General features: G+C 44.4%; 2 protein-coding genes and 1 long non-coding RNA gene across 3 annotated transcripts; 2 read left to right on the plus strand and 1 right to left on the minus strand.

Moving 5' to 3' along the window:
* Positions 1-28: 28 nt before the first annotated feature.
* On the plus strand, positions 29-954 carry LOC306841935. Its single transcript, XR_013781633.1, has 3 exons — positions 29-123; positions 416-562; positions 811-954. It is a non-coding gene; the product is annotated as an uncharacterized lncRNA (long non-coding RNA).
* Positions 955-6,767: 5,813 nt separating this feature from the next.
* cfap184 (cilia and flagella associated protein 184) lies at positions 6,768-8,621 on the minus strand (the record flags this gene model as incomplete). The annotated part of the gene is made up of 3 exons (XM_079371091.1): positions 6,768-7,240; positions 7,322-7,666; positions 7,905-8,621. The coding sequence occupies 3 exons, from the start codon at positions 8,619-8,621 to the stop codon at positions 6,926-6,928; spliced, it is 1,377 nt and encodes a 458-aa protein (XP_079227217.1). The 3' UTR covers positions 6,768-6,925.
* Positions 8,622-9,279: 658 nt separating this feature from the next.
* On the plus strand, positions 9,280-12,774 carry tada2b (transcriptional adaptor 2B). Its single transcript, XM_079371090.1, has 2 exons — positions 9,280-9,550; positions 11,092-12,774. The coding sequence occupies exons 1-2, from the start codon at positions 9,281-9,283 to the stop codon at positions 12,292-12,294; spliced, it is 1,473 nt and encodes a 490-aa protein (XP_079227216.1). The 5' UTR covers position 9,280; the 3' UTR covers positions 12,295-12,774.
* The last annotated feature ends 313 nt before the right edge of the window (positions 12,775-13,087 follow it).

Genomic DNA, 13,087 nt, shown 5'->3' on the forward strand with positions numbered 1-13,087 from the left:
GTCAGAACATCAGGAGCTGTTCAGAGCTCAAGCATCCAACCATGCATTGGACCGCTACGATCACCGTCGCCCTCCTGAACGTGACGTGGATTTTCTTCTTTTTGCAAGCAGATCCTTTCTCAGGTAAGAAGAGTCATGCAAATAAAACCTCATTTTTACTTCATTCTGAAAAAAGCTTTTTGCAAGTTGAACTGCACCTTTAAGTCCCAGGCACTGAGAAAAGCTTTAAAACGTGATGTCGTTTGAATCATCAACAGTTTCTCTGATATCTTAATCTGTATTTTCTTCCACGTCCCTTCTGAGGCTCCATAGCTTGTGTCACTTTGACAACTTCACATGAAAAATGTTTAAGATAACGATTAAGTTGTGGTGATTTCCCCGATGTGTTCACGATGCTGTGATGGTGTTTTCACAGTGTTTGTGCAGAGAAGAAGCTCGGATGAAGAGACGCTGTATGGAGAGTTTTGTCTTCACCTGCAGTCTGATACGAACCCGACATCAACTCCACATTCAGTCAGCGACACCAGGAAGAAAACCAACGACACCAACACCACCGCTGAAGGTAAGCCATGTCTGTATATATCTGTGTACTTTCTCGTGGCATGTGTGATGAAGAGGACATACATATTTACTTTTTCACGCCGTATTTCAAAACATATTCAACAACCCTTTCACACAGCGAGGTTGTAAAAGTGGTCTGAAAGTTACTAAAGAAAATCATGTTTCGATCCTGTATGACGAGATAACGGGGGGTGGGGTGGGGGGGGGGGTACAATCTGGTCAACTTGCTTATATCCATTTTTTTCACAGCAGCCTTGAAGAACAATCTGCTTCTAAATGTTTCCAAGGAGACCAGCAGTCCACAAAACTGTCAGTGCAACAACACAAAAATGCTACAAAAAGATTCAAAGCTTGTGGCTGTTGACTTCAGACCTCTGGCACCAGGATGTGCACACAAGCTAATGTGAGTCACTTCCTATTATTTGTTCTCTGTTATTTTATCATAAGTACTGTTTAAAACTGTGTGTGTGATGAGGAGCCTGTCAAGGATGAGGCCATCCCAAAAATCCATCAATTAAAAACGAGTGTGTGTGGGTGAGTGTGGACGTGCCCGTGCTATTATCAGTGTTTGTACTTATGCAACAACAGGAAACATTGATCTTTTCTTGTTCTCGTGTTTTTGGAAAAGCCTTACCTATACCAACATGGAGGTGTGCATGGATCCAGAAGCTTTATTTGGTCCACCTGCTACGTAAGTTCTTGTGTTTTTTGGGAGTTAAAAAAAATCAGTCCTGTATTGCAACGATGTCACATATTCCTTTGCTTCCACACAGAGACCTGGATGAGAAGACTTCAGCCTCTCCTGATGCTCTGGGAGCGACTTCCTCAGACGTCAGCACAGACGCTGGGATGAGTGAAAGCAGCACCTCAGCAGCTTCTCTTTTTACAAACACCCATCGTTCAGCTGCTCCTGTAACACCCAAGAACAATCAGAACAGACGAGGAGACATACCTGGTGAGTCCTTTTCCTCACCATCCATTATATTTCTTTATCTCTAAAAGCCACTTCTATTTACTGAGCTTCAAGTTTTTGGCTTCAAGTATAGATGTTACTTTTTCATAGAGGGCTGCTGCTTCAAGTTTCTCCAAGGACGGATTCCTTTAAAGATGATTATGAGTTACCGGGTAACAGCCAGTCATTGCCCCATACGTGCAATCATGTAAGTAAAATTTATGATTTATTAAAAAAGTAAATGTGCTTCAATGAAGCTTCCTAAACTTCAGATATGCTTACAAAGCACAACACACACATGTAAATGTTACTGACAGCAATCTTTTTATATTTTCTCTCCAGAATACAGATGAAAAACGGCAAAAAATTCTGTTTGGATCCAGAGTCTAAGTGGTCGAGAAGGCTAATAACTCTAGGCTTAATTAAAGAGGGTGTTGAACCAGACCTATTGTTGGGCATGTGAGCTTTGTGACATGGTACGTTATCCTGCTGGAAATAGCCATCTGTGATCATAAAGGGTTGGACGTGGTCAACAACAATGCTCAGGTCGGCTGTGGCGTTTAAATGATGCTTAATACGTACACAGGGGCCTCGGCTGTGACCTGTGGTTATTTGAGTTTCTTTTGCTTTTCTATCAGCTCAGTCTGTCCATTCCTCTCTGACCTCTGACCTCTGGCATCAATAAGGCGTTTTCACCCAGAGAAATGCCACGTAATTTTTCTTCTGACCATTCTCTGTAAACCCTTGAGATGGTTGTAGATTAAAGTAGATTAGCTGTTTCTAAAACACTTTAACCAGCTCGTCTGGCACCATCAACCATACAATGTTCAAAGTCTCTTTTTTTCTCCATTTTGATGCTCAATATGAACTTCAGTAAATAGTCTTGTCCATGTCTACATGCCTAAATGAATTGAGATGCTGCCATTTGATGGATGGATGGATGGATGGGTGGGTGGGTGGGTGGGTAGGTAGGTAGGTAGGTAGAGAGATAGATAGATAGATAGATAGATAGATAGATAGATAGATAGATAGATAGATAGATAGATAGATAGATAGATAGATAGATAGATAGATAGATAGATAGATAGATAGATAGATAGATAGATAGATAGATAGATAGATAGATAGATAGATAGATAGATAGATAGATAGATAGATAGATACTTTATTGATCCCGAGGGAAATTCAAGTTTTCGGCTGATTAGATGGTTTGCATGACGGAGCAGTTGAACAGCTGCACCTGATAAAGTGGTCGGTGAGTGTATATGTAGAGATGTGTGTATATAATCATGTGACTTACATTTGATTTGACATATTCTTTGTGTGTTTTATATTCTGTTTATTAATAAACGTTTTATCTTTGCTGCATCATTTGTGTGACAGTTTGTTGTATATTTCAGCGTACGCCTCATCAAGCACAAACCTTTTCTGATTGGACAAAGTGAGACTAAAACAGCTTTTCTACACAATGTTTTGAGTTGTTGTCGATTAAAAAATAAAACTATTTCAGCTGCAGTTTGTGTGTGTGTGTGTGTGTGTGTGTGTGTGAGAGAGAGAGAGAGAGAGAGAGAGAGAGAGAGAGAGAGCAAATCACACCTTCTGAGGAAGTGTATCTCTTGGTTTTGTGGTCTGTTAGTAAATTAACAACTCTGCATCACGGGAAAACACCCGCAGATACACAGATTAAAGTATTTATAGATCTATACAGAGTGTTTATATCCTGCAACACATCAGTCAGAACATCAGGAGCTGTTCAGAGCTCAAGCATCCAACCATGCATTGGACCGCTACGATCACCGTCGCCCTCCTGAACGTGACGTGGATTTTCTTCTTTTTGCAAGCAGATCCTTTCTCAGGTAAGAAGAGTCATGCAAATAAAACCTCATTTTTACTTCATTCTGAAAAAAGCTTTTTGCAAGTTGAACTGCACCTTTAAGTCCCAGGCGCTGAGAAAAGCTTTAAACCGTGATGTCGTTTGAATCATCAACAGTTTCTCTGATATCTTAATCTGTATTTTCTTCCACGTCCCTTCTGAGGCTCCATAGCTTGTGTCACTTTGACAACTTCACATGAAAAATGTTTAAGATAACGCCAAGCATGGATTAAGTTGTGGTGATTTCCCCGATGTGTTCACGATGCTGTGATGGTGTTTTCACAGTGTTTGTGCAGAGAAGAAGCTCGGACACCCATCGTTCAGCTGCTCCTCTAACACCCAAGAACAATCAGACCAGACCAGGAGAGAGACCTGGACCCTCTAGTGAGTTATTGTCCTCAACAACAATTATATTTCTTTATCTCTAAAAGCCACTTCTATTTACTGAGCTTCAGGTGTTTGGCTTCAGGAATAGCTGTTTGAATTACCTTCAGTTATAGTAATAACAGTAAATCCTACTATTATACAGGGCTCCCTTGCTGTTTGTCATCTGGGATGTACGTATCTGCCTCGATTAAGAGTTACAGAGTACAAAAGCCGACCAGTCTGTGCCCCATTCGTGCAATCATGTAAGTAGAGTTTGTCATTGATTATAATGTGCTGTCGTGAAGCTTCCAGATCTTCAGATATGCTCACATTGCACAACACACACGTGTAAATGTTACTGGCAGCAATCTTTTTATATTTTTTTCTTTCCAGATTAGAGACGACAAATGGCACGATGTACTGTATAAATCCAAACTCTAGGTGGTTGATAACGCAAATACGTTGAGGCTTAATTAAAGAGGCCGCTGATTTAGAGACCGTGTTGGCTTAGCGCTCAGGTCGCGCTCCATGTACGGAAGTCATCCTCCAAGCGTGCGTCTCCCCAGTTCAAGTTTGTCCATTCAATCTTCACATTCTCATCTCTATATGTTTACCTGTAGACATTTAGATGTATAGCTGCACATTTGATTTGACATATGATTTATGTGTTTGATATTGAGTTTTTCTTGTATGACATTTTTTTGTTGTTTATTTTAGCGTACGCCTCATCAAGCACAGACACTTTTTCTGATTGGACGAAGCTTGTTTGTCAATCATGGCGTTGTACTGCTTTTTGAAGCATCCCCAAAAAAATAAAAAAATAGGATTAAACATAAATCAGAATGACTATATTGACAGAATTCGATTTTTTTTATCAATATGAAACCAACTCAAAGCCAAAAAAAAAACCATGCTGAATCTATTATATTAATTGTGACACACAAAAAAAGTGATTATTCTTGTCTTTTCAAAAATAAAAAATACATTTATATAAAAATCATTTGTTACTGAATGCATTTTTCTGCTAGCTGGTTTATTTTAGGGTTTATTTTATTCCTCTATCATGACTGGAAGTTACGTTCCAGTTGTGAGAGGTTAACAAATCGGACGAGCAACATGAAGTTTTACACAAGGTGATAACAACACAACTGTTGATGCAAGTCGCAGCCGTGTTGGATTTGAACTTGGGCTACTTGACGATCATCTGTCACCTTTAAAACCACTAAATATTGAATAACAAGTTTTTTATGGTTTCAGTGCCTGTTAGCTGAACTGGTTCTTGACGTTTTCTCTTTAATTTCCCAGTTGAACAGTAAAACCAGAGGATATAAAAGAACGATGATTCAGGGTCTTTCATTGGTTTTCATTCATGTTTCTGTTGTGTGTCATATTACAAGGAGTGTCCTTGATAGGTCCCTTTCTTTAATGTGAGATCCTAAACATTTTAAATTGGACATTATATGTTGTCTCGAGTGATATTTGCGCAGCAGGTAACTTGAGATATTCTCCCCTCATTAAACACAAATTATTTTATTTCAAGTTCGACATTAAACTTGAACCCTCTTCCTCATGAAGACCGTGAACATGCTTAATAAAGTTTCTATAAATTCATGATGATGTGTTTATGTTTGGGTCCAACAAATTACAATCTGATAAGAGTATTTCCGCACGATTAAGAGTTCCTGCAAGTCAACACACACACACAGGCGCAGCACGAAACCAACAACCGAGGTAAGAAGCAACAAAGAGTCTCTGGTCACTTCGTCTGCTCTACAGGACACAGGCACATGGTTACACACAACCTGGAAGTGGCCAAGTCCACTGCAGACGCATTGTTTCCCTGAGGCAGTGAAAAGCAAGCACAACACAAACATAAAAAAAATATCTAATCTGACTGACTCTCCTGTGCTGCAGTATTTTCCTGCCAGTCAGATTGGGGCTACATCATGTGTAGCTAGCATTGAAGCAGAGAAAGCTCTCAAAAGACGCTTCACTCTGCACGTTTTCATGGATGTATTTGAAAAGTGGAGTCAGTGGAACTTGCCTAATCGTTTTAATCATCAGCCTGAATCCTTAACACTCCAAAACACAAAGTCATTTCTGTGTCTCAGTCGCACTCAGACTTCAGGCAAAGTTAACTCATACCTCGCTTTAGCTCGATTGTGCCCCTCCCCATTCCCTCAGTGGCCCTTCACCATCGCTCTCTGACTCCCTGGCAGAGGCCCTCAGGCCCTCGTCTCACAGTACATCTCCAACCACATCCCTGAACTTCTGGTCCTCAGACGCTGGCCGGCTTTGCATCCCTAACACCAGACTCTGTCCCTATGGAGACAGAGTGTCACAGGCTCCACCCTCTGAGGCACCCTCCCCTCAGACATCCACAGTGCCACATCTTTGGACGTCATTTAAACAATTTCTCAAACAGCATTTGTTCAGCACAGCCTGCCTCCCCGTGTGACTTGATCTCCTGTTTTGGCTTACCTGATATGTATTCTTACTATTACTCCCTGTTCCCTTGAAAGGCACTACATACATTTATAGTTATACCTGTTATTATACCTTGTCATTAAATGTTCCTGCTTTCCCTGAATGATGTAGAATCTGTGTTGATGAGGATATCAGATTCTCAGAGGGAGGAGTTTAAGTGTTTGATGGCCACTTGCAGGAAGGACCTCCTGTGGTGCATTGTGGGGGAGTGAGTCCAGTGAATGTAGTCTACTGTCTTCAAAGACACGCAGTCGTTTGACTAAAACTCATCAAACATAACCACTGAGAACGGTGCATGAAGTCTTTGTACTTGCCTTCAACTGTGTCATATGTCTCTATCGTGCAGCGTTTCACACTAGCGCCATCTACTGACCATAAGTACAAACTGCAGGTTATGTTGGATATGATGGAAATCAAAAAAGGCTGAACAACTCCACCCAAAGACGACATTTTGACTGATATTTACTTTTCTATATTGCTCATGTTTTTGCATGCAGAGTATCTGTCTCAGACCCACTGCTCCACATATCAGAGGAATACAACTCTTTATTTACACACTGTGATGTGTTAAAGACACCACGGCCAAGGTCAGCAAAAGGTCGACCAAAATACTTGATATAAACACAAATTGTGGGGTTTTATGCTGATGTTCTTGAACACTCTGATCACATATAAGTGCTCCTTCATTAGTTTAGGTGTCTTGAGGTTTGTTTTCCACCTGCCATGGACAGTCTCAGCTTCAGTTTCTCCAGTTTTTCCTCCAGGAGGTCAATGGAGTCCACAGTGTACTCAAAGTCCTGCAGCAGAGCCCTGTTCGCCAGCAGCCCGCTGCGCTCCTTCAGCCTCAGGTTGTCTCTCTGCAGGCCGCTTCGTGTCTTTTTGATCCCGGTCAGGAGCTCCCTCTTCCTGGCCAGGGTGACTTCCACCTCAGCCAGCTGCTCTTTTTTGGTCCGGACCTCCATCTGGCTCCAGGACAGTTTCTCCTTCACATTCGACAGGACCTGAGAGTGCAGAGGAAAACGAAAGACTCTGATTCTGTCAGGCAACAAAGAAACACTGGTTCTGTTTACCTTTCAACTTACCTCCAAGCTGCTGCTGATTTTATTTTCTATCTTCAAGGATTCCTCGTGCTGCTTTTCTGTTTGTTTTCTCAGTTCTCGTCGCCCGGCCTGCAGACGCTCAAACTGGAGCTGGATTGGATCTCTCTTGTTGTCGCTCTCACGGAGCTGCGCCTCCAGCCTGTGAATCTTGATTCTGAGGTTCAGATGCTTGAGACGCAGCTTGATCAGCTCATCCTGGCGAAGCTGCTCCACCGCGAGAGTCGACTCCACTTTGGCCAGGGCAGCTTGTTTACCGACAAGTCTGCACAGAAGTGAAACGGCTACATCCTGCTTCAATGCCAAAAAGGCTCGCCATTCGTTTTCCACCTGAGGATGAAGATGAGATACCTTTAGTAAACCTTTATTGATAAAATCACCCCATTTAAAGGCTTATTCAGACTGAAGGATGCGAGGAAAACTTTTCTTTCGAGGATATATATTGCAATATAAAAAAGCGTGTTTTTGAAGTATTCATTAACATTTGAATCCTGCAATCATAATCATGTTATACCTCAGTCCATTTTTAACCACTGCTGGATATGAAAAAAAAAGACACAAGGACAACCTTTTCCAGTTTCTCTTGGGACTGTACCCTCAGCTCCTCCTCCTGCTGCTGAGCGCTCTCTGACTCCGTGTTCATCTGCTGCTTCAGCTCCACCAGCGTGTTCATGCACCGCTCATACTCCTGCAGCTGCTCTGACACCTGCTCCTCCTCCCTCTCCACCTGAACATCGTCCCAGCCTTTCCTGCGGAAGTACTCGACCAGCTTCACCTGCAGCACGGTGCTGCGTTGGTTGGCTGTGTCTCTTTGCTCCTGCAGCTCGCCGAGGAGTTTGGCATACTCCTTGAAGCTGATTTCTGCAGCGCTGTGGGGCTCCTCTTCCTCATCCTGGTTCTCCTCCTCCTCCTTCTGTAGACTGGTTGTCTCTTCATCTGGGGACTCAAGATGCAGTCTGGGAGGTCCATCATCGTCATTACTGTTAATCTCAAAAACCACACTCTCCTCATGGGACATTGGCAGTTCATGGACTGTGTTCACCTTCGCACCTGAGTCTGGATTTGTGTCATCTACGGGGTTTTCTTCTGGATCAGAGGCAGCTGCTTCTTCTTCTTCATCATCAGCGGCCTCTTCAGTAGCTTTCACACTTTCTGGGTTTTTTTCATCATGATGTGATGACTCTATTTCAGCTTGGACAGTTTTATTCCCATTATTAAGAATAGAAGACAATTCATTCTTGTCATCCTTCAGCTCGCTTTCTGCGTTTTCTGGCTCTACGTCCATCTTTAAAACAATAATAAAATAATGTTTTTGTTTAGATTATTTATATTTTGTCAGTAGTTGTCCTGCTCTTGTCCTTGGTAGTTCATCGAACTGTTCGTTTTGTTTCAGTTGTCCTGGAAACTGCGACCGAGAGCCAATCAGAGGCGTCCTGGATTTCGCTCACATATATGCTGCGTCCAAAATCCTCTTGGAACTCGGAAATTCTAACGTCTTGATCTAAAACATCAACAGGAATGCCCCCTGAAGAGGGGAATCTGACTCTGAGACTCGGAGAACATTTCAGTAGAGTTAAAAATCCAACCGTATCGTAAAGGATTGTGTCTATTATGATAATTAGCAGCGAAGTTCTTTTTTTGGATGATTAAATCAATCACACCGTAAGTATGGTGCTGTGGACATGTTATTTTATTTACACGCATAAATCATGGCGTAAGGTGTTGATATTGTCCAGTATTAGCTCAAAAAGAAAACTAGGTGTGTCAGAATAACTTGTCCGACTAACAACTGGAACACGGGCCGACTCGGATTGGACGAGTTCCGAGGGACATTGAACGCAGCAGTATTCAGAGGCAGGATGTGAGCAGGTCGCGCGGCAAAGCCTTGCTGTGCGCAGGCGCGGAGTTCTGCGCTCCAACAACAAGAAGCAGGAGCCAGGCAACATGGCCGACCTGGGGAAGAAGTACTGCGTGAACTGCCTCGCAGATGTTACGAACTTGCGGCTTCGCTGCACCGACTGTCCGGACATCGAGCTGTGCCCGGAGTGCTTCTCGGCGGGCGCTGAACTCGGGAATCACCGCAGATGGCACGGGTACCAGCAGGTCGACGGCGGCCGGTTCTCCCTCTGGGGTCCCGAGGCAGAGGGAGGATGGACCAGCAGGGAAGAGCAATCGCTGCTCGATGCTATCGAGCAGTACGGATTTGGAAACTGGGTACATCATTTTTTTATTAAGTTACTTTACTTTAATCATGTCTACGCCTCATTTAAGGTATAACATATGTCGCATACAGTGCTCAGATATAAATATAAATGTTAAAGTTGGTCAGTAGTGATGATAATATTTGTAAAAACCTGCTGCTGTGAAAGTTAGACGACTCAGCTGAAACGATTTAACTTCAGTAAATCATCATAAGTTAATAAAATGACTTAGTGTGAAGGTCATATTGGAGTTTTATTAACTTATTTGAGGCAACACGTGTAATCTGATATGGGACAACAAATAAAGTGGGCTTGTTTGTGTAGTGCAACAGGCCGTCATTATTGACTAGTCCATTAATCCATACACACGTTCACAACCCTCACGCGCTTCTGCAGCGGGAGCAAGATCAGATGATCCTTTATTAATCTTGCATACAGAGACAATAACAATTTTGCAGAATTAAAGTAAATCAGATAAAAATGTCAAATAAAATATGCATCAAAAAAATAGTTGAAAGAGCCAGTAAACATGTAGCTGCAGAAGCTGCAGACCTTCATGGGTGCCTCAGAGGGTGGGGCCTGTGACACTCTGTCTCCACAGGGACAGAGTGTGGTGTTAGGGATGCAAAGCCGGCCAGCGTCTGAGGACCAGAAGTTCAGGGATGTGGTTGGAGATGTACTGTGAGACGAGGGGCGGGAGGGATTTGTATCACACAAGTGAGGGCCTCTGCCACATCCATGAAAACGTGCAGAGTGAAGCGTCTTTTGTGGGCCGTTTCTACCAACAGAGCCACAGGCGCTCTCCTCATCCTTCAGTGGTTCGAATAAGTTTCTGTTCATTTTGGGTTATTTTACTGTGTAGTTTATTCGAAAACTGCACATTTTAAAAAGTAATGAAGATAGAGAAAATATTTCTGTTGATTTTCAGCTTCCTTCATCTTTCTAATTGTCGACGACTAAATCTGAAAGTAGATTAATTTGACTTTACATCTGCAGGATTTTCCACTTTTTTTAATCGTAAATTGTCTTGTTTTAAAACTTGAATCCTGGGATTGTCGGTGGCGCAGCGGCAGGGTGCGCGATCCCATGTATTGAGGCTATAGTCCTCGCGCGCGGGCGGCCCGGGTTCGCGTCCGGCCTGAGGCCCATTTCCCGTATGTCTCTCCCCACTCTCTCTCCCCCTTTCCGACTCTATCCACTTTCCTCCCTCTATAATAAAGGCATAAAAGGCCCAAAATAAATCTTAAAAAAAAACAAAAACAAAACTTGAATCCTTTTTCAAGGAGGTGCACCTGCCAAGCATTTGTTGAACACAGCCTTCATTTTCAAACATGAACAGGACTTTGACAGTCTCCTCCCAAGAGCGAGATATAAAAAAAAAAACTCCCTGAAAACCAAAAAAACGGGACCAAGAGGAGGAGAACATTTCACCAACAATTACCGAAGTAGTAAAAGATGAAATATTGATTCATGAAATGTTTGAATGTTCATAACTCTCTTTGGTTGCTTAAAAAACGCTGAGTAGTAACAACTTCCTGTTCCTGTGTCTTTCAGGAGGACATGGCCGCTCATGTCGGAGCATCCAGAACTCCTCAGGAAGTCATGGAACATTACGTCACCATGTACATCCATGGAAACCTGGGTAAGGCGTGCATCCCCGACAACATTCCCAACAGGGTGACCGATCACACCTGCCCGAGCGGCGGTCCCCTGTCACCGAGCCTCACCACCCCGCTCCCGCCGCTCGACATCAGCCTGGCCGAGCAGCAGCAGCTGGGCTACATGCCGCTCCGTGACGACTACGAGATCGAGTACGACCAGGACGCGGAGAAGCTCATCAGCGGGCTGTCGGTGAACTACGACGACGAGGACGTGGAGATCGAAATGAAACGGGCGCACGTGGACATGTATGTGCGCAAGCTTCGAGAACGCCAGCGACGCAAAAACATCGCCCGAGACTACAACCTGGTGCCGGGGTTCCTGGGCCGGGACAAGAAAGACAAGGAGAAGGAGAAACCGGGAACGCTGGGGGTAACGGGCACTGCTGCCGGTGTGGGTGCAGCGGGAGCTGGCAGCGGCACCGCTGGACCCGGATCCACGACAGCAGCCGGATCAGGTCCTGTTCCGAGTACCCCGAAAAGGAAGATCACCAAAGAGGAGAAGGACCAGCGGGTGAGGCTGAGGGGCCTCTGTCAGTTCATGGCCCATCGGGAGTTTGAAGACTTCTTTGAGAACATGCATAAAGAGCGGCTGCTGAGGGCAAAGGTACGCGAGCTGCAGCGCTACCGCCGCAACGGAATCGCCCGCCTGGAGGAATCCTCGGAATACGAAGCGGCGCGCCACAAACGGGAGAAACGCAAAGAGAACAAAAGTGTGGTAACCTCGAAGCGAGGCAGCGGAGGAGGTGGCGGGCTGGGATCAGGGATCGGTACGGGAGGGACCGGCGGAGGTGTCGCCGGAGGTATAGGGGTCGGAGGTGGGATCAAAGAGGAATGCAAAGACGGCGAGTTTTCTGCCATCGAGAACCTGACGGGCTTCGAGCTGCTGTCGGACCGAGAGAAGGTGCTGTGTAACTCCCTGAACCTGAGCCCAGCACGCTACCTGACCGTCAAAACCATCATCATCAAGGACCACCTGCAGAAAAGGCAGGGCATCCCCGCCAAGAGCCGGCTGCCCAGTTACCTGGACAAGGTGCTCAAGAAGCGCATCCTCACCTTCCTCACAGAGAGCGGCTGGATATCCAGAGACGCCTCTTAGCCGGAACGCATCGGCTCAGGAAGGAACGGACTCGAGGTTTTCTCTCAGAGAGAACAAAACTACTGACGCTCACCTTTTTAAAAGGTGACTTTGTAAATATGTAAATTACAAAAAAAAAAAAGAGAGGATGTCCCACTGGAAAATCTTTCTATTTTCATACCAGAGCTGGGAACAAAATGAAGCTTATATTTCTACGTTTGAAACGGGACTGTGGGGGGGGGGGGTTTGAAGTCTGGGGCTCTTCGTGTTGTTAAGACAGCGAACACAAACGTTGTGGTTGTGACGGTATTTGTGTGTTATTGCTTCACGTTTATTGACGATGTCGACGAGCGCGCGCGGGGGGGGGGGGGGGGGGGGGGACAGCACAGGACTAAAGCCAGAGCGTTAAACTTTTTGAGATTGTTACACTTATATTTGTATTGAATATTTCACACAGAGGCACGACTGACTGACTGAGTGACTGACGGACTGAAAGGATGTGGAGGCTTCAGATCGTTCGCAGGATCTCGACCCAATCGAGCCGAACACTCCCCGTCAGATCGATCAGTTCTGTCTGATGTTTTACATCCATAAGATCCTGAAGATTGTCTCGCAACGTCAGTCAAATCCAAATTTCAGCACTGTTTTATTTCTGTTTGTTTTTTTTTTACAGCCTGTTATGGTCTGTGGCGTTCGTTAGCGCCAATTTCCCTACAAAACCAGCACTCGTCGTCCTAATCACAGAAATCTCCGTCTCCCCATCAGCTGCTCGCTCTCATCTAAAGTTTCAACTTTTCGAACACCAGCACGCATG

Source organism: Symphodus melops, assembly GCF_947650265.1.
Source record: "Symphodus melops genome assembly, chromosome: 20".
NCBI classification, from domain to species: Eukaryota; Metazoa; Chordata; class Actinopteri; order Labriformes; family Labridae; genus Symphodus; species Symphodus melops.

Excerpts from the sequence above, each read along its gene's own strand:
- tada2b (XM_079371090.1), top strand. The coding sequence starts at position 9,281 with ATGGCCGACCTGGGGAAGAAGTACTGCGTGAACTGCCTCGCAGATGTT. Across the intron at positions 9,551-11,091 it reads AGTACGGATTTGGAAACTGG|GAGGACATGGCCGCTCATGT; the intron begins GTACATCATTTT and ends TGTGTCTTTCAG.